The sequence below is a fragment of the Mytilus galloprovincialis genome, chromosome 13, assembly GCF_965363235.1.
Source record: "Mytilus galloprovincialis chromosome 13, xbMytGall1.hap1.1, whole genome shotgun sequence".
Taxonomy (NCBI): Eukaryota; Metazoa; Mollusca; class Bivalvia; order Mytilida; family Mytilidae; genus Mytilus; species Mytilus galloprovincialis.
The window spans coordinates 7,398,748-7,424,317 of NC_134850.1; the positions used below are offsets into that span (position 1 = coordinate 7,398,748).

Consider the following 25,570-nt stretch of genomic DNA (forward strand, 5'->3'; position numbering starts at 1 on the left):
AAAGAACTCTCTGTATACACATGTAAGTGAAAGTGTATGGTTTATTGGTAAGTGAAAGTGAATGGTTTATTGGTAAGTGAAAGTAAATGGTTTATTGGTAAGTGAAAGTGAATGGTTTATTGGTAAGTGAAAGTGAATGGTTTATTGGTAAGTGAAAGTGAATAGTTTCTTGGTAAGTGAAAGAGTTTCAGTTATCTCAAATTCTCTATACAAGAAATATATCCAAGACTAACAATATCTAAACAATACTTTACCAGCTTCATAGATCCATTCAATATCATCAGAGAATTCACAATCAAAGAGATTTAACGGGAGTTCTGATGCCATTGTGTACTGAGGTTTCCTGGGATGTTTATCTATGTCTAGTAATTCATCTATAATCTACAAAAGAAAATAACATTAGGTCTACTATAAAATTTAGAGTGGAAATGGGGAATATGTCAAAGAGACAACTACCCAACCAAAGAGCAGATAACAGCCAAAGGCCACCAATTGGTCTTCAATGCAGTGATAAATTACTATACATGTATGTCAAGTCATGTTTATACAAAGAATATATCACAATTTTTACATATCACAATTTTTTAAAGCACCAGAGCCTTGTAACAATGCGAAGAAAAGGGAATAAAAATAATGGAGATATAAATCAACCAATAAAAATTTCTGACAAAGTTTGTGATGCATAATATTTACTTAATAAATACTGGATTCATTTATTTTCGTAGGTATCAATTTTCGTTGATTAAGGAAAACTTCCATGTTCAGGGATATTTTATTTCCAGGTTTTGTTGACATACAAACCTATTGAGAAAAATTTATTCGTTGAACATTATCTTTCGTGGTTCACCTGTACCCATGAAATTAACGAAATTTGGTATCCAACAATCAATAATGAAACCACACTAGTGCAGAAATACAGAGAAGTCAGATTGACTCTCACCAAAAAGGTATGTTATATGGATATAGAGTTGTGATGACAAGAACAGGATAGACGGACAGACTGATAGGTAAAAAAATATCATACCCTACGTACTTTGTTCCATATAAACAAGCTTTTTTGCAGGTCTTGTCATGTCATGACAAGATTTCTCATTTAATTCCATAGTTCACAAACCTCTATCAATGAGATAAGGATTACAAAGCCTGATATAAATTAACTTTTTTTCTGGCATAAAAAGAAAATTTGTTGTGTTTCATTAACTGTCAATGGATTACAAAAAATTGTTCGGATTTGGGACAAATTAAATATACAAGTTACCTGTGGTTTTTCATTTCCCTGTCCAACCAGGAACAGGACTGTGACAATACACCTGATCTGGTGCCAAAGGAATGCTAAGCCTGTAATTGTTAGCTCACACATTTGGTACTCACTATCACTACAATACAATGGAGGACACAGTTAAAAGACTTGGAAAAATAACACTATAGAAAATTTAATATTCTATATTTTCTACCCTATATTAAGAATTTCATTTTTTTATTGGATATTAAGAAATTGTTAAATATAAAGGTAAAAACAACTGGTTGAAAAGTAACGTACATTGGTCCATCTTTGAAACTTTGTCTCCTCATCAATCAGTGGTTAGAATTGACCCTTTAACCTTAATCAATGCATAATTATGAATTATGAAATTAACATGTAAAAACTTTGGAATTTGGGTTAACTTTGCTTTTCTCAATCATCAGATTAAAGTGAAATCAAAAAGCCAGACTTTTAATAATATAATTACCGTTCATCAAGGACAGCAATGTCGGCTTTGACAATTCTTCTCATAAAATTCACAACCCCATTTCCAACATCCATCTTACAGAAATTTCTGAAGTCGTGTTCACCAACCAGTTTGTCAGCTGCTTCAGACATTATCTGTTAAATAATTGGTTTATTCAGTTTACTTTTCTGGATAACACTGTGGATTAATTTATTTTCATGGGTACCAATGTTCGTGGTTTGAGGAAATCTTACATATTCGTCGCTATTTAATTTTGTGGTTTTGGCAAAGTCTGCATACCGTCATGTAGAAAACTTGTAATTTGTTAAACATTTAAATTCATGGTTCTCCTGTACCACGAAAATTAGTATCCAACGAATAATAATGTATCCACAATAACATGACAAAACAATTCTTAATATTCATGTGATTAATATCTTTGGTAAAAATATACTTTAAAGATTTGCTTACCAAAAACTTATAAAACAATGAAAGAAAAGAACAAGTTCAGAAAAAAAGACTGAAGTAGATTCGTGGTAGTGTGTTTGCCTTCAGTGTGAGAGGTCTTGGGATTCAAACCATGGCTGCTTCTCAGCTAAACACACAACATTCAGGAGAGTAAGAGCAATGACTGGTCAACTCTTAGGTCAGAATAATGTGTCCAGGTAGCAAGGACTGGTCAACTCTTAGGTCAGAATAATGTGTACAGGTAGCAAGGACTGGTCAACTCTTAGGTCAGAATAATGTGTCCAGGTAGCAATGACTGGTCAACTCTTAGGTCAGAATAATGTGTCCAGGTAGCAAGGACTGGTCAACTCTTAGGTCAGAATAATGTGTCCAGGTAGCAAGGACTGGTCAACTCTTAGGTCAGAATAATGTGTCCAGGAAGCAAGGACTGGTCAACTCTTAGGTCAGAATAATGTGTCCAGGTAGCAAGGACTGGTCAACTCTTAGGTCAGAATAATGTGTCCAGGTAGAGTGAAATGTCTTTCAGCAGACAACTTACTTGTGAAAGAGCATTTTAAAAGTCAATTCAGCTGAAGGTCTAGTATAAAGCAGGGTTCATATTCAAATTGCTCTCACATGTTCTCTTCCTGAATATGCATTTAATATGCCACTGGATGTTAAACATCCAATCTATCCATCAGAATACAATTTAAGGTGGTATCCAACACCTTCACTAAAATTGATTAAGCTCTTTTAATTTTCATAAAATTTTGACAAAGTATTTACTTTGACAAAACTTCAAAAATTTCAAAAAGTTTGAACCAACCATTTTATCAGAAAAATTACACCGGTTATATAGCAGTTTGACAAACACTTATTTTGATCATTGAGAAGCTAAATATTCCCTTAACAACACAACGTAATTAAAATGTTTAGCTGATTTTAACAGAGTTATCTCCCATGTTTAGCTGATTTTAACAGAGTTATCTCCCATGTTTAGCTGATTTTAACAGAGTTATCTCCCATGTTTAGCTGATTTTTACAGAGTTATCTCCCTGTAGTGTTAGGTACAACCTTAAAACAGATTATTTTTTTTAACAAAAGTAATGTTCTTTTAGGAGCCAGTTGAAGTTCAAAGACAGTAAGTTTTAGAATTTTTTCAGTGTTTTCTGCATTTTGGATGTGGTCTTTGACACATTCCCTGTTTCCATTCTCTATTCTATGAAAGTGTATAAATTTGTTGACACATTTGGTCAAATAAAAACAATAATGTGGTATAACATTCCTTATCTGTTTTATACTTAAGTGGGTTTTTTCCCCACAACTTTAGACTTTACTTTGAACAAAGTAATAAATTTCAAACTTGTGTAAAATGAATGAACATTTCAGTCCTGTTTAGAATGTAACAGTGTACAGTAGATCTTACCTGCAGATTCAAGTTGCCCTTTGGAAAAAAATATTTATATGTTCTCTTTTTACAATCAAATCTGTAAATAAAACATATATACTTTTAATTTTATTTTAGCTTTTATATATACTTTTACATTACATGAAAACAATCCTTTGTATACAAATTCTTATTTAAAAATCTTAGACGTAAAAACATAAACTGCTTGTATAGAGAACCTTCAGTTTCTGTTTCACCTAAGCAATATTGATATCAACATGTGAAAATTAGTTAATTTAAATATGATCCGCTACAAGAAAATTGGTTAATAAGATAATTTCTGCAGGGACACAACGATGGCTGTATTATTTATACATATAAATATTTCCGTTATCATTGCTGTCTCATTGATATCTATAACATTAGCTTTAGGATTCAATGTTATGATTTGCTGTCAATCTATTGACAATGCTCTCTTCCAATGTTATCCTATTTGTTGAAAATTACTTTCAAAAATTTCAAACTTAGCAAAAATGCAAATATTTCCTAAACAATTCTATGACAACAGATGCAGAACTTCAACATGTGTGTAATCTTTCTGTGAAGTTTGAGGAATTGGAGATAATTGTAGGAGGAGTTTATCGAACAAATTAACAAGAATGTGTCAATAGTACATGGATGCCCCACTAGCAATTTGGGCATAAATGAATTATTTGTAGGACAGGAGGTAGTAAATGGTTTGATAACAATATTAACCTAGCACTAAAGTCTGTGTTGACTGGAGTCCAGGCCAAAACTCTGATCTCTTGAGGTAGTACTTTATTGAGAATGTGGACATATTTAATCTCTATGGTTTTGTCTCCTGGTCGGTCATTAGCTGTACCATCTTCTCTGACTTTAACTCCTGGTCCCTCCAATAAATTGGTCCTAAGATCTATTGATATCACCTATAAAAAAGAATGTCAGGATTAACTCAATTGAACATTCAAATCAGTATATACATTTATGTATTTGTGTCTTTAAAAACGGGGACAACATAAAAATAAATACTCTTCAACATCTGTGTTTAGTGGTATTAATAGATAGTAACCTGTTCAAGATGGCATAATGGAAAATACTGTAAAATATTTGCAGCTAAATAATAGTGGCTAGAGTTGAACCTTGATAAGCTGAAGTGACTCGAAAAAACCTTTCACTCATTCAGAGTTTGTCAACCCAAATAAATTGTCCTATTCATACATTATTTCCCACCAAGTATTCCAACCTTTTTTTCCAATGGTCTCATCCTGATTGTCTCCCCTTGTTGTCTCAATGTCTTTTTTCCAATGGTCTCCCCTGATTGTCTCAATGTCAATATTAATTTCCTGTATTTTGCAGTGGAAATATGGGTAATTCTTTGAAAGCATTTAAAGGTTGAGATTTCTATATAGATATTGTGTTCTTAAAAGAAAATATTATGCAATGAAACTTGTATTTCTGCTTCTGTAGTCTATGTACCAAATGTATGAACTGTTATTCTCATCAATAATATTTGATTTGATTTTTGACAGTGTTTTACCGCCACTTTTAAGCACCGCATTAAGGCTATTGCGTGGTGGCAAGTTTTTATTGGTGCAAGAAGCTGGAGTGCCCAGAGAAAACCACAAACCTTTGATAGGAAAACTGACAAGATTGGTGTCGAGTGTACCCTCACGAGTGGGGTTCAAACTTACAGCCTCAGTGTTGACTGGCTAGTGATTACAGTAGTAACTACTTAGACCACTCAGTCAAGGCATCAATAATATTTCTGTGCTGTTATTTTGAAGTTTTACCGAGCTTTAACATTTCATTCAGAATCTGATTATCTCCCTTCGTGTACCTTCAGAAATCTGATTATCTCCCTTTGTGTACAATTACCTGACTGAATGCACTAACACCTTTATCTGTTCGTCCACATCTGTGGTAATTGGATATTTCCCTGAAAATATAAGAAACAAATTCAATTTCATTTTCAAAATGGAGGACATAAAAAATCAACGTAGGATTAAAAACTTAATTCAAATAGTTTTGGTCGGGAGTGGGGGGTAAAATTGCTGCAAGTTTTGTTTATCAAACATCGATTTTACATACATCTATATTTTTCAATCAATTTTTCCAAAATTAAGTCAAGAGGGTTGGTAGGGGTCAGTGAAAAAACTATGTGAATTAAGTTTTTTTTATCCTACATTGAACTTTTGATGTCATCCCTAAGATACAGATTTTATAAGATTTTACCTTTAAGGATGTAAATTTACTAAGCAAACGTGCAAATCTTATATGAAGTAAATCTACAAAATTTCTTAATATTTTCTCGATTTGTAACATTTACTTGAATATGTTTTAAATACATGCACTGAATGCAACAATTCTTCATCTTCAATCATATAAAGCAAAAACTATTTATCTGAAGGAGCATCCCCTCAAAAGTGCTATTTAACTTTATGGAAATTTCAGAAGTATTACACAATTATAGTCTAGTCAATCTGGCTAAAATTTGACCCTAACCTTGATGTAATTGCAACAGAAGATTTTAAAGTTTTAATCTTTAGCATTATACCCAAAAAATATACACAGAAAAAAGTCCCATAAAATCTTACTTGAGGAAAACTAAAAAAAATCATATTAAAATTCCTATGGAGATTTGTATTGATATGGGAGATAACTCTGCACAAAGGCAGAAATATCAATAAAAATTGATACAAAATTATAACTTTACCGCTTTTATTCAACAGAATGTATTGATTCTTGATATTTTAGCCGTCCTACCCCTTTCAACGCTACACAAAAAAATAGAAAAATGGCTGCTGCTGCTACATTTTTTTTGTGTTCATTCATTAGAACAGTATATTTCTTTTCAGACTGCTGTATCTTTTTTATTATAAGAGATACAGAGAAAGTTATTGTATGAAAAATGCTCAGAAGAACATGAACTGTAATGTTAGGCAATTACTTCAGAAATATTTTTAACAGGTTACCTGCATTTTCAGGTAATTAACAGGTAAAAGGTGTAATTTATTACATTTGTGTTGAATTTTGAATAAAAACTACTTTTAGTCTTCATTTATTTTGTTGTTTTATCTGCCATATAATAAAGAAGACACCAGTTGCTTGATTCCATAGCGTATTGCAACATACACAATGAATTATGTAATCGTGGCACAAATAAGTGGCTCCGTCCTCAAAATTTTAAGTCAACCTCCGTTTTCCCCCTTTTTTCTACGTCTCGTAATGATCGATCAAATCATATTTCCCACACAGATTAAATGTAATAAACACATTGAGATAACAAGAAACCTTTTAACTAATCCTCGTTGTCAGTTTCGCCATAGAAATGCTGAAATATTTACATATTTACAGCTTTGTGTCCGATTTCCGCCATTTGCATTTGTCAAAATATTTGGTTTTTTTTTTCCTTCTACTGCATGATTTTACTATAAAAATTGTCGGGATTTCAAGCGAGAGGACCCGAACGAAAACCGAATGGTTTAATAGTCCTGATGAAAAATCCATTGTCATCAGCAGTGGCGGACAGCGTATGTCATCGCGGCATATGCCATGTTTAGCGTTGAAAGGGTTAAGAGTATAAAAAACAACTTTAAAGGTGTTTTCATATCTTTTCTCAAGCTACAACCTAGATTTCATAATTAATTCGTTGACCATTTATTGGATTTTTCAGCATGTCAAGGTAAAAAATCTCAATTGAATAAAAATGATTAAGCATATATTTTTTTCTTTTTGTGGTTTAAAGTTTCTTTAAACAAGGTAGATTCTGAACAAATATAATTTACAGATATAAACAATACCAAATATTCACTTCATTTTTTCAAAATGCTCACATAGCGATAAATTTGAAATTTCTTTAATAAAAAATGTGCAAAAAAAATTGAATACCAATACTGCTTCGGTTTTGTACATTTCATGAGCAGAAGATTAAAACATAGTCAAATACGAACTTATAACCCTATAATTGTATCATCTTTTACACGTATTTAAAGAAAATCAACCAAAAACTGACAAAAAAGACACATTTTTGCAGAGTTATATCCCTTTCCAATGTTAATTTAAATTAATTAAAAGAAATTAAAAATGCAAAATTTTAGTTTTTCTTAAGTTAGATTTTATTGGACTTTTTTCTGTGTATGATTGGGACTTAATGCTATAGATTAGAACTAAAATGTTTTCTGTTGCAATTAGTTTGAGGTTCAAACTTAGTTTGACTGGACTATGAGCTCAAATTCATGCTTTTAATTGATGATTCTTTTTTTCTCAGTGTTAACAAAATAGGTACTTTTTTACCCAATCAGTGCTTTATTGAATACCTTGATTCTATTAGTTTTGTTTTGATGAGGGCATCAAACAAAGCTAATTCTATGGTCTTATCTGTGTCTTCTTGTACAGCAAAGCCATGATAGTCCCAACCTAGATAGGAAATCTTCAGGGCAACATGTCTCGTGTTGAACCTGCAATAAACAGTTAATTTACAATACTGTAAACTCAGAAATTATTGGGACGTTTTTATTATTGCAAAAAATGTGACAGGGTTATAATCGTGATAATCTAAACTCGCATTTTCAAATATTTTGTTAAATTAAACAGGTTTATTCTCAATATCCCAAAAACTAAAATCGCATTTTAGTCAAAAATGACAAAATAAGGATAATAAATGCTCGCAATAATTTCTGAATTTACAGTATCAATAAACATAGAGTAATAATTAATTTAATTTTGGATGTAACGCGTCTTCTGATTGGCTGACGTTATTTTGTTATGAGCCCATAGACATAATTTAGTCATGTGACCGTGACGTCATCAATGTTTTTTCATGGTTTTTTACGGTTTAAAATGGAATTTAGAATTAAATTATAAGAAATGACTGTAATATTTTTTCTGTCTATTCAAAATAACATAAAAAATATGGTGCACACTGTTAAATAACCCACTACGCGCGTTATTCAGTATGCACCAAATTTTTATGTTATTTCTTCATAGACAGAAAACATATTACAGTCATTCCTTAAATATATCTGGTATGTATATACATAAAAACAAAATACTCCAGTACATCAATAATAATATTCACAATCAAATTTTTAGAGTATCATGTTTGAAGTCTATCATTATAAGGCATAACAAAAAGTGTTGAAAAGTGATATCTTATTGATTACATAAACCTGCACAAAATGATTAGACTGTATCAAAATTGGAACTTGATCTGTAACTTGTCATGATAAAACAATACACCAAATAACAAATTAATATCTTCAAGAATGAAGAAAAAGTGTGGAAAACTTATTTACTGGACTGATGGACATACAGACAGACAGACAAAAAAAAATAAAGGCAGACAGACAGATTGGAAACAAAAAGTCCACTTCAACTTTGTCAGTAGGCAACTAAAAATGAGTGCATGTTAGCTCGAAATCTGACAAGTAGCTTTAAGTGTTTAAAATTATAATTATCATACTTTTTAAAATCAAATTCTTTTTGTTTCTGTTTTCGACTATGTTTGCTGTCACCTTGGTTCTTCAACACGACATTCCTCAGCTGTTTGACATGAGATTCTAACTGCTGGACTCTTGATATCAGGTCCTGAAAATATAACAAACAATACTTTAATCAAAGACAAAATCAGCACAAAAAGGAGGGTTATAATTATCCAAATACAGGTGAGGGTAACAATTAAAGCTGAAACTTACCCCATATGTAAAGCACCAAAAAATAGTGAAAATGTTTAGCATAAAGACATCTAGTCTGGACCCTCTGGCCTTTGTTAGTCTTGTATAGTTTTTAATATTAGTTCATTTATGTGTTTAAGAGTTGTGTGACATCCATTTCCACTGAACACAATTTTATTTAGGGGCCAGCTGAGGACCACCTCAGGGTGGCGGATTTTCTCCGTGTTGGGGACCCATTGGTGGCCTGTGCGTTGTCTACTATTTGGTCGGGTTGTTGTCTCTTTGAAATATTGCCCATTTCCATTCTCAATTTCATTAATCATCAATCTGTTTCATGTTAAAGAACTCAAGTAATTTTCACTTTTCTGAAGAGGGTCTAAGCTTACATGTTGTTGGTCAATTATCCTATTTTGTGTGATATCGTTTTTCACTTTTCAAAGAATGCAAATATTTCAGACTCTACAAACCTATATACAGTATAAAAATATTCTCATTCAATATATATATATAATGCTTCAAATATTTTCCACTGGATGGAAAGTCAAGCAACATTCATCAATTTAAAGGACAACATCCAAATTGAAGAGAATGCCAGAGTGTATTGACATTTAATATAGCAGGGAATTATCACACTATATTTTTCTGATGATATAAAATGAATCTAGCCTAATTTGTACAGACGAGCAGTTTGACAGCTTCAAGTGGATGGCAAAAATCAATAGTAATTTCTATCAATACCCGCACTGAGGAATTCTTCCTTTCGGGTAAACATTTTAACGTAATTATAGACAATTTCACCAAAGTGGTTGATCAATGAGGTTGCTTCGCTATAACAATTTCCAATAACAAATCACTCGGTGCTTGTCAGAAATTTACAGCAGAAAGGATTTTCTACTGAAACACTTTTTTTAATTTGAGAGCAATCCCCACTTTTCTTAATCAATATTTTTTTCTTTTGGTAAATGGGTTTAAAAAGAACAAAAATTCTTGTAAAATCTAATCATTGATAAAATGATCTGATGGCCTAAAACTAAGTTTATTTTAGATTCTTATAATTATGACACGTCATAGATAGTTGTATTTATAATAAAACATATTTAAAACAGGATCTTTTTCAAACCACTTTAGAATAAATATACATTTAGACATAGAAATTTCTTTACGGATTCTGTCACAATGATATGTACACTGAATTAATTGCTTACACCATTTTATTTGAACTTTGTTGGATAGTCATTGGCAATCACACCACAAAAAAAGTATATATTCCCATTTTACATTTCTATTTATCTAAATCATACACAATCTGACATTTCCATTTATACAAGAGCATAACTCTAAAACGGTAAAAGTGATGCCACCAAAATTCAAACTAGATCTGTGTTTTAAGGTAACAAGGATTGTGTATATATATTTTGAAATACGGTTTGCTTTGAAAATAATGAAGAGAAGTTTTTAATTTTCATTATGCCAAATATCTGATGAATTTTGTTGACATGTAAATTCAACCAAGGTTCATACTTGAAATACAATGTATAATTGCAGACTTAATTTGTTTCAAATGTTTTAAATGGCATTCTCTTCATTATTTTAGAAACAAATAAGTTGAATAAGTCCACAGACATTATAACATTATTTATTTTTTTATTTTTCCTAATCTCATGCAGATAGATCCCACTCTGTTAATTCCTAGTGTCAAGTGTAATGATCCCAGCCTTATGAATCAGTGCCCTATTAGTGATGTCCAGATCCTTCCCTTACAAGAGCCAAAGTAAATACAAGATCAACTTTACAAAGTCTACTCCATCAGGTTATGTTTATACAAGAATGGAAAAAGAATGATTAACTTTAAGAAAATGTACAACTGAGATAGAAAGAATTCATAGGGGCCAAAAAATCATAATAAATTTTCAGCTGTAAGGCTTTTGAAAGACGTAGCATAAAAATTTAAATGAAAATAACTTAACCAGAAAATAATGTGTTTGATTGCATGATATCCAATAAAACAGATGTGAGATGATAGAAAGTTGTGTACCACCTACCCCGAGGATCACATACTTGCTACGCCAGATACCTACCCGTAACCAACCACAACAAATCAACAATGACTCCAGGTCATCAGTGCACGGTACATCGTTATTGTACAAGAAATAAACCGAAATTATAATATCATTAAATATGCATACCCCGGAGAAGTGAATTTTCTCCTATGCGACCTACCCAGTAACAATTTATCGTAACTAATATTTATAAGTTTATGTATCAGATGAAAGCTATAAATGGATTTTGATAAAAGGCAGTTTTTAAGATGTTGGTGATTAGAACATAATTTATGCATACCCTATTAGCTATCTGACAAAACCGTGGATACCCAAGATATAAAATGTTTGACAAGGTGAGAGACAGAGTCAAAGGGTGCGAGTAATTGATAACTAATAGCTTACACATATATTAATACCCAGTTATAAATGAATCATTGGCTGAAAGGAAAATTCTTTTGACATGATGAAAGTACTGTTACATTAGGGGTAAGACAAGTGTCATATTGCCCTCACTGTAAGATTGACAGGACAAATACACCCTGCTACTGTAATTCATAAATATATTGCTGAGGTTTTTATTATTGCGAAAAATGCGACTGAAATGTAAACGCAATAATTTAAACTGGCATTATGAAATATTCTATATAAATTAAACAGGATTTTTCTTAAAATCATAAAAATTAAAATCGCATTTAAGTTTAAAATGACAAAATCGCAATAATAAATGCATGCAATAATTTCTGAATTTACAGTATCATCCTTTTGTTAGAAGCAAATATCTATTATATATTTTTCAGTAGCAATAGGTTTGTGAAGGCAGATAAAGTTCTCACAGAATACAATTTACAGTTCAGGGGTCTTAATTCCAGACATACTTATGTAAATCCTTAGAGCTAAAGAGCTAACTGTACAAAGTTTGTTGGACTCAAAAAGTATGTTACAGTGGAGGATGAACAGATCCACCCCACACCCCACTTATAGCAGGCACGGATTTTTGGACGATCAATGCATTTGAATGGGGACATGTAATTGGAACCCCCCCTTTGTCCTGGGTTAGGAACCCCCCCTTTTTTAAATGGCTGGATCCACCACTGTATAGTGTGATTATTTCATCATGGTATATATTTTTACATATAAATTACCCATTCATATAATGAAATATTTTCAATATCAATGTAAAAAAAGCCTCAAAATAATTACAAAGTACAAATACATGCACCATATATATATATATGCATTGTAAATTGCCTGATAATTAAATAGTTAAAGTCAAAATTGTAATATAAGCAAACAAATATATACAAATATAAATATTATTGATTAAATACATACATGTGTATATGTAAAATCATACATATATGTTTAAATCGGGTAATAAAACAAGGAAAGGGTGTAATGTTTTAGATAAACTTGATGCACTAAATGTATTTACTTTTTGATATATATATATATATATATATATAAAATTGAGAATGAAAATGGGGAATGTGTCAAAGAGATATGTATTTTTTAGTATTGCAGAAAGACGTTAATATGAATTACCAATACACATTGAAGACTTCAATGAGAGAACACAATATCAACCCACAATTCCAACAGCAATTCTATTAATAAAATTGAGAATGGAAATGGGGAATGTGTCAAAGAGACAACAACCCAACCAAATAAAAAACAACAGCAGAGTATTAAGCTGTTAATTACTGTAAACGCAGAAATTTTTCGTAGAGGATTTAATCTCGTTTATTTTTTGGAGAGTATATATCAACAAAATTAAATTTAATCTACATATGATATCACTACCATGTACTGGAAACTACAAAATTAATCCCCATGAAATCTTGTATAGACACAAAACCCAAGAAATTTTAACCCCACGAAAATTTATGTTTCTACAGTAAAAGTAAATCATTTACACATACAGTGATTTTATATTAACAGTTGTTTGGGACGAGAATGACCATAAATCTTATAAGTTCTACCAAAATTTAAGATGACCACGGCTTTACACATCTTTAATTCCTTCATAAATAGAGTAACTTAAACTGACCTTTAAACTAGACATGCTTGAGAGTAATTTTTTTTAAAGGAAATTTTGATTGTTTTAACCTTGCATACTTATCACTATGATCAGCCATCTTTAATTCTACCTTTAATAGATATAGGAAGATGTGGTATGAGTGCCAATGAGACAACTCTCCATCCAAGTCACAATTTATCAACTTAAACCATTATAGGTCAAGGTACAGCCTTCAACATTGAGCCTTGGCTCACATCAAACAGCAAGCTATAAATGGCCCCAAAAATAACTGGTGTAAAACCATTCAAACGGGAAAACCAACGTTCTAATCTATATAAAAAGTTTATTTTTGTTGAACAAATATAATTCCCTTCCATGTACCCCTTTCATCTTTAACACCCTTTCACCCCAATATAGAATACTAAAATGATGTATTGTTCTGACAATATTAGACAAGTTTATGACTTAATGACAAAAATAATCCAAGGAATTTGTGTTCCGAAGAGCGATAACAAACGACATTCACTTTATGTCCCTCGGCAAAAATTCGTTACAGGTAGAACAATTAAAATCTAATTGTAATTTCATTTCCTTGTAAATGACAGAAACTTGTCATTAAAATAGGAAAATATCAGTGGAAACATATACAGAAATTTTACTTGTTTTAATGTCAGGTGGGGACTATAATTATTCAATAAAATAAGACATATTATTCTATTTTATAAATTAAATACAAACATATCCGTAAAGCCATACTTAATACATTTTGTAAGTGACAATCAGTGGCGGATCCAGAACTTTTCCTAAAGGGGGCCTGCTGACTGACCTAAGGGGGGGCCGCTCCAAATTTTTCTCACTAAAGGGGGCCCCCCCCCCCCCGGATCCGCCTTTGACAATGTCTACCAGTGCTAATACTAAAAAGTCTACTGAACACCTGAATGCTTGAAGGTATAACCCAATTATAAATGTTGGAATCCCTCTTATTACATGTATTAACAATTAACAAAATGTAGTGAATCTTTATCCAGTCCATTTCAAAACTTTGAGCAAGGGTTGTACCGTTTGACCCAATAATACTGCTGAAAATGTATAAATGAATAGCCCAAAATGATACCAATTCAAACTTTATTTCAATATAGATTTTTACTTGATTTCCAGAAAACTCAAAATGTTTATAAATAATTCCTTATAATCCCAAACTTTTAAAACTTTGTGTTTTTTGTCTATACATATGAAGCAATGCAATATCAACTATAGATTAAATCATGCTTATATATGTTTGATAACCATGATAACATACTATGGATTTTACAAGGGACAAGCAAGAACATCTTTTCTCTATAACCATGTTAATGACCTGTATAATTTGAAATAATTTTCAATTCCAAAAGCCATAATGATTTGTCTATTTTTCAACACTTCTCAATCTTTCTGCATCAAAATCCCATATTGCAAAGGATATGTACCATAAACCGATACCATGTTACTAACACATTAACCAAGCTTTCGTTCCAGAATTAAATGAATATTAGCACATAGCAAAGATATTGATTAAAATTAACGTCCACCCTCAAACAACACCAAGTTCTTGTTCATTTATATGCTAATAGCTTAATTTCCCTCTCTGTCACCCAAAACTAGGTCTTTATTTTCCTCTCTACAATTTTACCAATAAATGTTGTTGCCATGGCAATTAGTATGATCGATGAAAAACTTTAGACTTAAACTGGGTAGCTAAAATTTTAGGAAAATGATTCACAATCTTTTAGCACGAAATTGAATAGCACCCATACAAAAAAGATAAGAAACCTAAAAGCTCCATGCCATTGATTATCTCAAAACAAACATCAAACAAAACACATCTATATTGTCAATTTCAAAAAAATATTTGATCAAGACTTTTTAGTTTAAAAAAAATAAATTAATTTGAAGAAAATCTTTTTTAAAAGATTTCCTGGGACAATTTATCAAAAGCTCTGACAAATTATTTTCAAAAAAAATTAATGTGAAGTACTTCACAACTTTTTTAGGACATTGTTCTTCAATCAAGATTCTAGTATCATACTTTGGTCACTTATTTATTATACAAGAACACAATGACCACTGAAAGTAAAGATACTAACTATTACACTGAAAGCTCTAAAAAGCATGTGTCGGTTATCTGTACCTTCAGCAATGGCCACTTTATTAACTGAGAATCAGTCATGATGAAGTATCTGTAAATCTTATCCTGCTGATAACTTTTCCTTTTTAAAGTTTGTATCTATCTTGTACAAATGTATTTAGATTTCCAGGTAATTGGCAAATCATTCCCCAAAAAAGGTAAAAAAAATTGTTAGAGGGCAATAACTCAAATAACAGTTGACCAAACATTTTAAGCTATTCTGGTTTATTTGTATTTCTTGCCTTGCTGATCATTTTTGCTTTCAAAGTTTCTCTCTATCTTTTATAAAAATTGATGGAAAACTTGATCAAGGTGTCTGACAAATCTTAATAAACTGCTGCACGATGACTGCATGATACACCTGCTGTGTTTCAAAAAAAAAAGTTCAATAACTTCTCAATTTTATATCAGAAAATATAAAAACACAGCATGGACCAAATCACCAAAGTTTAATGAAAACTGCTCAAAACACTTTTAAGTTATTGACAGAACAGAAAAATCACCCCTTTTTATGAATTAAATCCCAGAACTTGGAAACGCAAAATCTTAAATTCATAAAAATATGACTTGCATCAATAGATATAAACAATTCACCAAAATTTCATGAAAACTGCTGAAAACATATGGCCAAGTAAGTTTAATTTAATTCAACATTTTACCCTTAATAAATTAATTTTGCTTAATTTGCCTTTATTTAACAACAATCCTTTCTCTAATATATATATACCATAAAAAAAATATACAATATATAAATTCCTAATATTATATTTTACAATATACAAGAGATGAGAAAATACCTTTGGTTTGCCTTCCCCATCATTAACCTCGGAGGATCGTGTATCTCCGTCCCAAACATATGTGTATGCATCATCACAATTTTTATCACCATTTATACTATAATTAATAGGCGAATCGTTAGAAACAGAATCAGCAGTTGACCCCATTGCTCCACGCTCATGTTCACGTCGAGTTACTAATTCTCGTAATTCTTTTCTTACGTGCGAATCAAGGTCATGTCGAGTTCCATTCCTATCAAAATCTGTAGCTAAGCTGTTTATTGAAAACATTCTATTTTCTCTTTGGACTGGTGTAAATCTCTTTCGTGCTTTAGCTCTTTCCTGTGGTGGACTGGATATACCCATCCCATTTCTATTTAAAGCTTCATTAATTTCCATGGCAACAGCTTTTTCAATTTCTGTTTCAATGGGTTCTTTTTTCACTTTGACTAGAGGTAATGGAACATCTTGTGGAGAATTATGGTCTGTGTTCTGAGTTATTGGAAAATACTGACTAGAAGCACCGGCAAACAGACTGGCCAAGTTGCCATGGTTACCCTGACTAGGAAATATGGCTGACTGCGAGGCAATTGGCAACACGTGTTGGAATCCTAATGGCAAACCCATCTGACTAGATAAAACTGAATTTGGCAAGTTATTTATGAGTGGGGCAAGAGAATTTGGCAAATTATGAGTTGGCAAGTTCATTGGCATTGTATTTATAGCACCGTTACTTAAAGCATCACTATTTGGTAAGTTCTTATTTGGTGATGAAGTCATTTTTGGTGAATGGCATGGTGATTCTGGCTTTCGTCCACTAGGTGGAGTTCTTTGGTTTGGCGAAGATGGACTATTGCTCTTTGATAAAGGAGAGTTCATGATACTTTGGCTTAGGTTGTAGTTAGAAGCAGCAAACTGGTCATGTGAACCAAGGACTTCTACGAACCAATGATTGACGTAACCCAGTCGCATGGTAAGTTTGACTCTGTAGCTACACTTGTGACCTCTCATTTTGGTCTTGTCACATCCTGAAAACAAAATTTAACAATTTCAAAATTTCATAAATTTACATGTACAGACAGTACCAAGAAATAATTTCTCATCAACCTAAAAGAATGACAAGTATTTTTTTACAAAATGTCAATTTAATTCAACAAGATTAAATAATTTTTGTTGTTCAATATAATAATCTTGTTTTTTCACTATTTTTTCTTGTTGTTTTAAGGAAAAGATGGTTGAGAATATATCATTAAATATGTCTCAAAACATTAATGTGACAGCGATCTAACAAAACGCTATGAAAGTTTTTAAAGGTATTTTAATCCCTTTATAGTCCATGCAATCAATCAAAATATTTGCTTTTGCAAGCATTTTCATGTCATTTGGACTATCAAAATATATAAATAGTTATATACAATCAGTTATTCTAATGTCACACCCACTTTCAAGCAGCAATATACATGTTTATACTGCACATTTATGTTGTTAAATGATATAAATATTCAAAGCTTCAAATTTGTCATTAACTACCTGGCATACACTCTCCATAGTAACCACAGGCCCTTTTACAGGCTCCAGATCCACTACAATAGAGTGTCTCCCTAGCAACAACAATCTGTTTGGCATTTTTTGCACGTCCTGCTCTGATGGTGCCGTTCTGCAAGACCATTCTTCCAAATTCTGTCAACGTAAACTGATCATCTAAAAATGTCTTCCCTTTAATTACTTCTACATATATTTTGTGTACTTCCCTCCCTTTCCTTAACATATTTGTCCTCTCAAAAGTTGCAACTCCTGACAAATAAGTCCATAATTTAGCACACTCCACAAGAACCCCTTTCCAGGGTGGGCGTGTCTCTTCCGTTGGTGTTGATGCCTTCTTGGCATCATCTTTCCGTTGTTCCTCCGGAGTTCCCTCCCATGACTGCTCTCCTTCCTGTGGTGTCTTGCCCTAAAGTTAAGGAGTGTCTTGTCATTAAGATTTCACTGTTTTCGTCAATGATAAAAAAAAAAAAACAGCTTCATTTCCTTTTATTAAATGTATGATCTAAAATTTCATACATTTGAAAAAAGACACAAAAATAAGTGTCAACTACTGTGTGATTTTTGGAAATGAGAGAACAGTAAAATTGTGATTGAAAACAGTCAAGCGCAAAAAATACTTAAAGACCCGTACATAGTGTTAAATTTAACTGTCTGTAGAACATAAATCTGGTAATTAAAAGTTTGGCAATCATAAGCCAGTCAGCACTGAGGTTGTCAGTTGTAACCCTGGCCTGCTCCTTGTAAGTAAATTCTGCTGTGATCTGACAGTTTTCCTGTCCAAGGCTGCTGTTTTTTTTCCCCGACACCTCCACCTTTTAAACTGACCACCAAGATTAAGTCATTCGTGCTGAAAGTGATGTTAAACACCAGCAATCAATCAAATCAGATGAAAATTGGATCTGCAAAATTGTGCATAAATTTAGGTTTCCTTCTGTCGGCAGTATTATTGTGCATGCAATGACATGGGTAAATATTTGAACCAGGTGCTCCGCAGGGCGCAGCTTTATACGACCGCAGAGGTCGAACCCTGAACAGTTGGGGCAAGTATGGACAAAACATTCAAGCATGATACAGCTCTGAATTTGGATTGTGATCAAATTTTTGACATTACATGGTTTTTTTTTACACAAAACAAATGCCAAGATTTTACAAATCAATTAAAGATTTCTTCTTCAAACTTTTTAAATCTAAAATTAAATAGTTGACACAGCATAGGTTTCTGACACAGAATGAATGTGGTCTAATGAACTTAAAAGGTTTTTTTTGCCTTTGAGCAAATCACTATGCTGTTGAATATTAATCCTCTCAAAAAAATGTTTGAAGAAATTTTCTTTTTATTTATGAAATCTGAAATGAGAAAAATTTAACCCCCCCCCCCTTTTTTTTCACATCCCCGTTTCCCTTTTTCAAAACTGATATCAATTCAAATTTCTAATGGAGTTTGCAACAATAACTACTCATTTAAATACATCATAAAATATTAAGATGTAAAAAAACTGCTTGTTATCACTGAATGGTAAAGATTATTTAAATTTATCAGTTGGTAGTAAAAAGTGTATATACATTGTATATTGTATATAACAAAGATTTCAGTTGATTCTGGACAAAGAAAGATAACTCCAATTAAAAAAAATTCTTGCTATTGCACAAATAGGATATTTCTTGCTTACTATTCTGGACAAAGAAAGATAACTCTAATTAAAAAAAAATTTGCTATTTCACAATATTGTGCAATTAGATATTTCTTGCCATTGCACAATACTGTGCAATTGAAAAGACTTGCTATTGCACAATACTTAATATAATAATTTTAGATCCTGATTTGGACCAACTTGAAAACTGGGCCCATAATCAAAAATCTAAGTACATGTTTAGATTCAGCATATCAATTCAATTTTTGTTAAAATCAAACTTAGTTTAATTTTGGATCCTTTGGACTTTAATGTAGAATTTGAAATTTGAAAACAGGACCAAAAATGAAGAATCTACATACACAGTTAGATTTGGCATATCAAAGAACCCCAAGGATTCAATTTTTGATGAAATCAAACAAAGTTTAATTTTGGACCCTTTGGACCTTAATGTAGACCAATTTGAAAACTGGACCAAAAAAACTTCAATAATCAAGAATCTAAGTACATTTTTAGATTCAACATATCAAAGAACCCAACCGATTCATTTTTTGTCAAAATCAAACTAAGTTTAATTTTGGACCCTTTGGACCTTAATGTAGACCAATTTGAAAACGGGACCAAAAGTTGAGAATCTACATATACAGTTAGATTCGGCATATCAAAGAACCCGAATTATTCAATTTTGATGAAATCAAACAAAGTTTAATTTTGGACCCTTTGGGCCCCTTTTTCCTAAACTGTTGGGACCAAAACTCCCAAAATCAATACCAACCTTCCTTTTATGGTCATAAGCCTTGTGTTTAAATTTCATAGATTTGTATTTACTTATACTAACATTATAGTGCGAAAACCAAGAAAAATGCTTATTTGGGTCCCTTTTTGGCCCCTAATTCCTAATCTGTTGGGTCCTAAACTCCCAAAATAAATACCAACCTTCCTTTTGTGGTCATAAACATTGTGTTTAAATTTCATAGATTTCCATTTACTTAACCTAAGGTTATTGTGCAAAAACCAAGAAAAATGCTTATTTGGGCCCTTTATTGGCCCCTTATTCCTAAACTATTGAAACCAAAACTCCCAAAATCAATCCCAATCTTTCTTTTGTGGTCATAAACCTTGTGTCAAAATTTCATAGATTTCTATTAACTTAAACTAAAGTTATGGTGCGAAAACCAAGAAAATGCTTATTTGGGCCCTTTTTGGCCCCTTATTCCTAAAATGTTGGGACCAAAACTCCCAAAATCAATACCAACCTTCCTTTTATGGTCATAAACCTTGTGTTAAAATTTCATAGATTTCTATTCACTTTTACTAAAGTTAGAGTGCGAAAACTAAAAGTATTCGGACGCCGGACGACGACGACGACGACGACGACGCAGACGCCAACGTGATAGCAATATACGACGAAAATTTTTTCAAAATTTGGGGTCGTATAAAAAATGACTGTTTTTTTATACAAGAATTCATGTTTTCTCAATTACAATAATCACACTGCAGTCCTTTTTTTTTCTACATGACATTAATTTACAATATATGAATGTAATTTAATTCCAACTAAAAATCTCATTTTCATATACTTAATTTCTATAACCCCCCCCCCCTCCCTAAAGTAAACATATCAACATATTCTTGTACATTATACTGATGATACCATGTTGGAGGAAAACATTTCAGGCATTTTAATTAACTCTGGATTGAAACGGACTTTTAATTTTTAAAAAGCTACACTACTGACAGTTAAAACATGCTTAAATTTAGGGTTCTAAAAATTTCAAAATGGAAACTAAAGCAATCTATAGTAACAAAATATTATATTTACAATAATTACAATAAAGCACAGATATGCAATTCACAAACAATGTATACATTTTTTTTTAATTATAAACTTATAAAATTTCCATCAACCAACCTTTGACCTTCACCTCATTCACCATGGCGATCTCCAGGGATAAAATATAGGTCACAAGCTATAGATGCAAAATGTATCATGCAAACCACATTCCATAAAATACATTCTTGAAATTCACCAGACTAAAACAAAAACATGCTTAAAAGTTCCAACAGTCTCATTCATGCACTGAAATAAATGTATACATATAAAATTGTTATCATTTTCAAAATCAAAATTAAATACACATTGGACATGTACACATGTTGTCAGTACTACAGGCCAAATTGGGCCGGATTTCAAAATATCAACTAAACTACATGTACAATGTATCCCATGAAACAAGGATTGTTGAAGGTACAGGTACATGCAAGATGTACATGTATACAGCAATGATTTGCTTTCATGTGAACATATTCAAAGAAAAGTTACAAAAGAACAAAAACTGGCGCAAAGTGATGGCAAAAGCTCTAAATGCCCGTGATAAAACAATTCACTGTTTAGTTTAATAAAACAATAATACAGCACACAATAAATTTCATATTCATGAACAATATGTCAAAGATGGTTTATTTTATTTATGAGGATTTTATACAAATCTATAATAAACCCAGTCGACAGATTGAGGCAACTGAACCAGGGATAGCATTGATTTTTTCACCAGTTTCAGAACGACAGCTTTTTGAGGGATTTAATGTTGTTGTTTTATAATGCCAAAAATGAAAGATATGTACAAAATGAATAAGACTTAATACATTTATTGGTAAAAATGTGTTTAATCTAAATGTACATTTACTAACTAAACTGGAAATGGTACATGTACTTTGTGCCTTTATTTTAATCACAAAAGAACTAAATATTAAAACAAAGAATAGTTCAATTTTTGAACAAATCATTCAGGACGAGATAAAAATTTAGGACCATATATTTTACCTTATGTAACACAAAGCCCTGGTCCAACCTAGAGGATGGTATTCATGACAGCATCCAATCATACATGTATATGGGTTTTTATTGTGTACAAATTACTTAAATTACAATTTGTACAGGTTCAATTTGTACAGGTTTTTTTTTGTACAAGTAATGTATATTGACCAGTGACGATCAATGCATTTGAATGGGGACATATGATATGGTTGGAACCCTCCCCCTGCCTTTTCATCCTGGGTCAGGAACCCCCCTATTGAAAATAACAGGATCCACCCCCGATTTTGACTCACACAATCATTCGTCAGGTTTTTATTACATGTATCTGCAATAATTATCCATCTTGAATTGGTTTTTGCTCACACATAAAATACTTTAACTTTATATTAAGTAAAATGACTTATTTGTCATAAATCCTAAAATGATGACACCCGATGGGTTGCGATGCTTTATTTTAAACCTATACCATATTCTTATTTGGATGTCCACTAAATATCTTTTTGAGGGAGTTTGCTTCAATTCCTTTTATAATCAATGATTTCTTAGTAGTAAATAAATCATTTGCAAGTTTTAGTTTCTGCCCCTGGCTTTATTCAGTTTCTTTAATTTGTTATCTTTTAATCTACACGATAAATAGACACTTTTCACGATGCACTTATTAGATATTAAATTATGATAATTTGTTTAAATTTTTTCTTCATTATTTTAATAATTATTGGTACATTTTGTACAGATCTAACTAAAAACTTTCCTGTGTATGGCCTTATCATTGAGTGTTAAGTAGGGTAGATACACAGGTCCTCTTATCTACTTATACTGTATGATAATAAACATCTGTCCGTGTTCATTTTGACAAGACATAAATTTACCCCTGTCTGACACTCTGCACCACCCCATTGTGCACCCCAGGTTCTGATCTGATTAATGTGTGGAGTAGTCAGACATTAAATAGTATTGCAACATTTTGCTAGGGATTATTTTCACATTTTTAGTTTTTCAGATTTACACTATATTCAAAATATATTTGAAAAGAACAGAAAACAATGCTTTTGTTATTTATGTGGAGGATTTATTTTTTAATATTTTTTTTTTTTGCAAATTAATGTTTATTTACAATGTTTTCTGGGGTTTGAATTAGAAGAATGAAAATGAATGGTCCAAGACCATTTTAATTTCCATTTGAAAGTCCCCCTAAACAAGGCATATATAGGGTCCTGTAGAATTATCATCAATGAAAATGAAAGGCTCCAATGCATAGGGTCTTATAGAATTATCATCAATGAAAATGAATGGTCCAAGACCATTTTAATTTCCATTTGAAAGTCCACCCTAAACAAGGCATCTAGGGTCCTGTAGAATTATTATCAATGAAAATGAAAGGTCCAAGACCATTTTAATTTCCATGTGAAAGTCCACCCTCAACAAGGCAAAGGGTCCTGTAGAATTATCATCAATGAAAATGAAAAGTCCCGATGCAAGACCACCATGTGAAAGTCCCCCCTAAACAAGGCATAGGGTCCTGAAGAATTATTATCAATGAAAATGAAAGGTCCAAGACCATTTTAATTTCCATGTGAAAGTCCCCCCTGAGCCTCAACAAGGCAAAGGGTCCTGTAGAATTATCATCAATGTAGTAAAATGATGGGAGGTTTTGGACTTTTGAAATTCAAATGAAAAGTTCCTTCTTAGATTAGACCAAGTCCAAGACCTCTGGAAGACACTTATGAGAATCTGTGTTTTAAACTAATTATAAAAATAAGTTATTAAACACATCTTTAAAAATAAATTTAACAAAATTTATAGTAGTTAGTAATCTTTACATTCTTCTTAGTCTGTAGCTTTAGCTTCGTTTGTCGACTTTGTTGCATAATTTATTTTTTACTTTAATTTGGCTTTCTCCTTTATTCATTATGCCAAAACACAAAGTACATTCCCTATATTAAAATTAATATTCCAACTGCATCATAGTTATACATGTATGAACCACATTTCAGAGGTAAAATATTTGTAGTAAACACACATTTGCATGATGATTATGTGTCTGTTTTTACCTGTTTCCAAATTGTTCTTAATTACATATAATTAAAATGAAATATACTGTCTATCTCAAACAGATTATTATTTTAATAATTATATACTATAATATTTTTTTTTAACCATATCTGTATAAACTATTAAAGTGCCCTCATCATGGCCCTCACACAATTCAATCAAATACTTTAGACATCATGAATATTATTCTATATAAACACCAAAAAAAATACTTTTGTCTATGCAATAATATATATAGATGTTTTGTGTATTTGAATATATACTAATTTTGCTCCGCCCACTTTCATCACGCTTGAGTAACATCAATGATGAAATGGCTGGCGAAGTCACGGGCTATCGAACTCAAAACACCCGAACGGTTACCACCGAAAGGGAATATTCAATGCGATTTTTCTGAAAATTAAATAATTATTAGTTGATGACAAGCCACTAAACAAGCAGTCTACATCATGCAAAGCTTCGACAATCCATACAAATCTACGTGTGAATTCCAGGGTAGTTTATAATGAAACACATGCACACGAGAACAGCTGTACCCCAATCTGATGTACTATCGCGTAATATTATCTAATTAGGACTTAACACTCACCAGGAAAGCTTTAAATAGGTTGGAAAATTATTATATTAAATGAAAATGTATTTGCTTACCTCTTTTGATAAATCTTCTAGTTTAGCGGGTGTTTTACTCGGTTCAATTTGTAATGAGACGTCTGTATCGGGTGCAGCCATGTTTAACACTGACGACAATGTAGTTGTTCCCGCGACCTCTGGCGGCGGGGTGAGAGGCCTAACCTGGGATACCCACTAGGGTAGCCCAGGAATGCAATAAATTAAATGCCCGTGTGTGGGTAAATAAAGTTTTAATATCTGATTTTATTCATGTCCGTTTTTAAGGCTTGTTATTTTTATAGTTGTTATGTACGTAAATGGTTTTAAATACCAAACACGTGATTGCACTAAAAGGTTTACTTTTGTCTGCGGATATATGTCTACCCTCAAACGTTCCTTTGTAATTTAAACTGAAAGTGAAAGCAAAACATGCCGAAAATATCTTGGTTTCACAAACCACAAAAATAGAAACTTTAACATTTACTCCACGATATTTACAAAATTTATCCCCATACATAACAATCGTATACTGGATCACATCTTTTTAATTCCAAGTCTTTACAACAAAAATTGATGAATTTTAACAGCTCTTTTCATCAGACGGATTAGTTTTGATCAGTTTTTACTGTTTTGTCTTGTATATTGTATGCACGGCTGTTTCAGGTTTAAAGGGGGGAGTT

The 25,570-nt window shown here is 31.9% G+C and overlaps 1 protein-coding gene across 1 annotated transcript in view; it reads right to left on the bottom strand.

Annotated features, from left to right (window-relative positions):
* The window catches only part of LOC143057935 (uncharacterized), a 30,762-nt gene extending 5,690 nt beyond the window's left edge, over positions 1 to 25,072 (bottom strand). The window contains exons 1-11 of the mRNA XM_076231387.1: positions 24,930 to 25,072; positions 17,766 to 18,186; positions 16,257 to 17,263; positions 9,026 to 9,150; positions 7,881 to 8,021; positions 5,440 to 5,500; positions 4,300 to 4,490; positions 3,583 to 3,643; positions 1,731 to 1,864; positions 1,259 to 1,376; positions 255 to 381 (exon numbers count right to left, since the gene is read on the bottom strand). Coding sequence (XP_076087502.1) covers positions 255 to 381; positions 1,259 to 1,376; positions 1,731 to 1,864; positions 3,583 to 3,643; positions 4,300 to 4,490; positions 5,440 to 5,500; positions 7,881 to 8,021; positions 9,026 to 9,150; positions 16,257 to 17,263; positions 17,766 to 18,186; positions 24,930 to 25,010 — 2,467 coding nt within the window. The 5' untranslated portion in view covers positions 25,011 to 25,072. The remainder of the gene's footprint in view (positions 1 to 254; positions 382 to 1,258; positions 1,377 to 1,730; positions 1,865 to 3,582; positions 3,644 to 4,299; positions 4,491 to 5,439; positions 5,501 to 7,880; positions 8,022 to 9,025; positions 9,151 to 16,256; positions 17,264 to 17,765; positions 18,187 to 24,929) is intronic.
* Between the last annotated feature and the right edge of the window lie 498 nt (positions 25,073 to 25,570).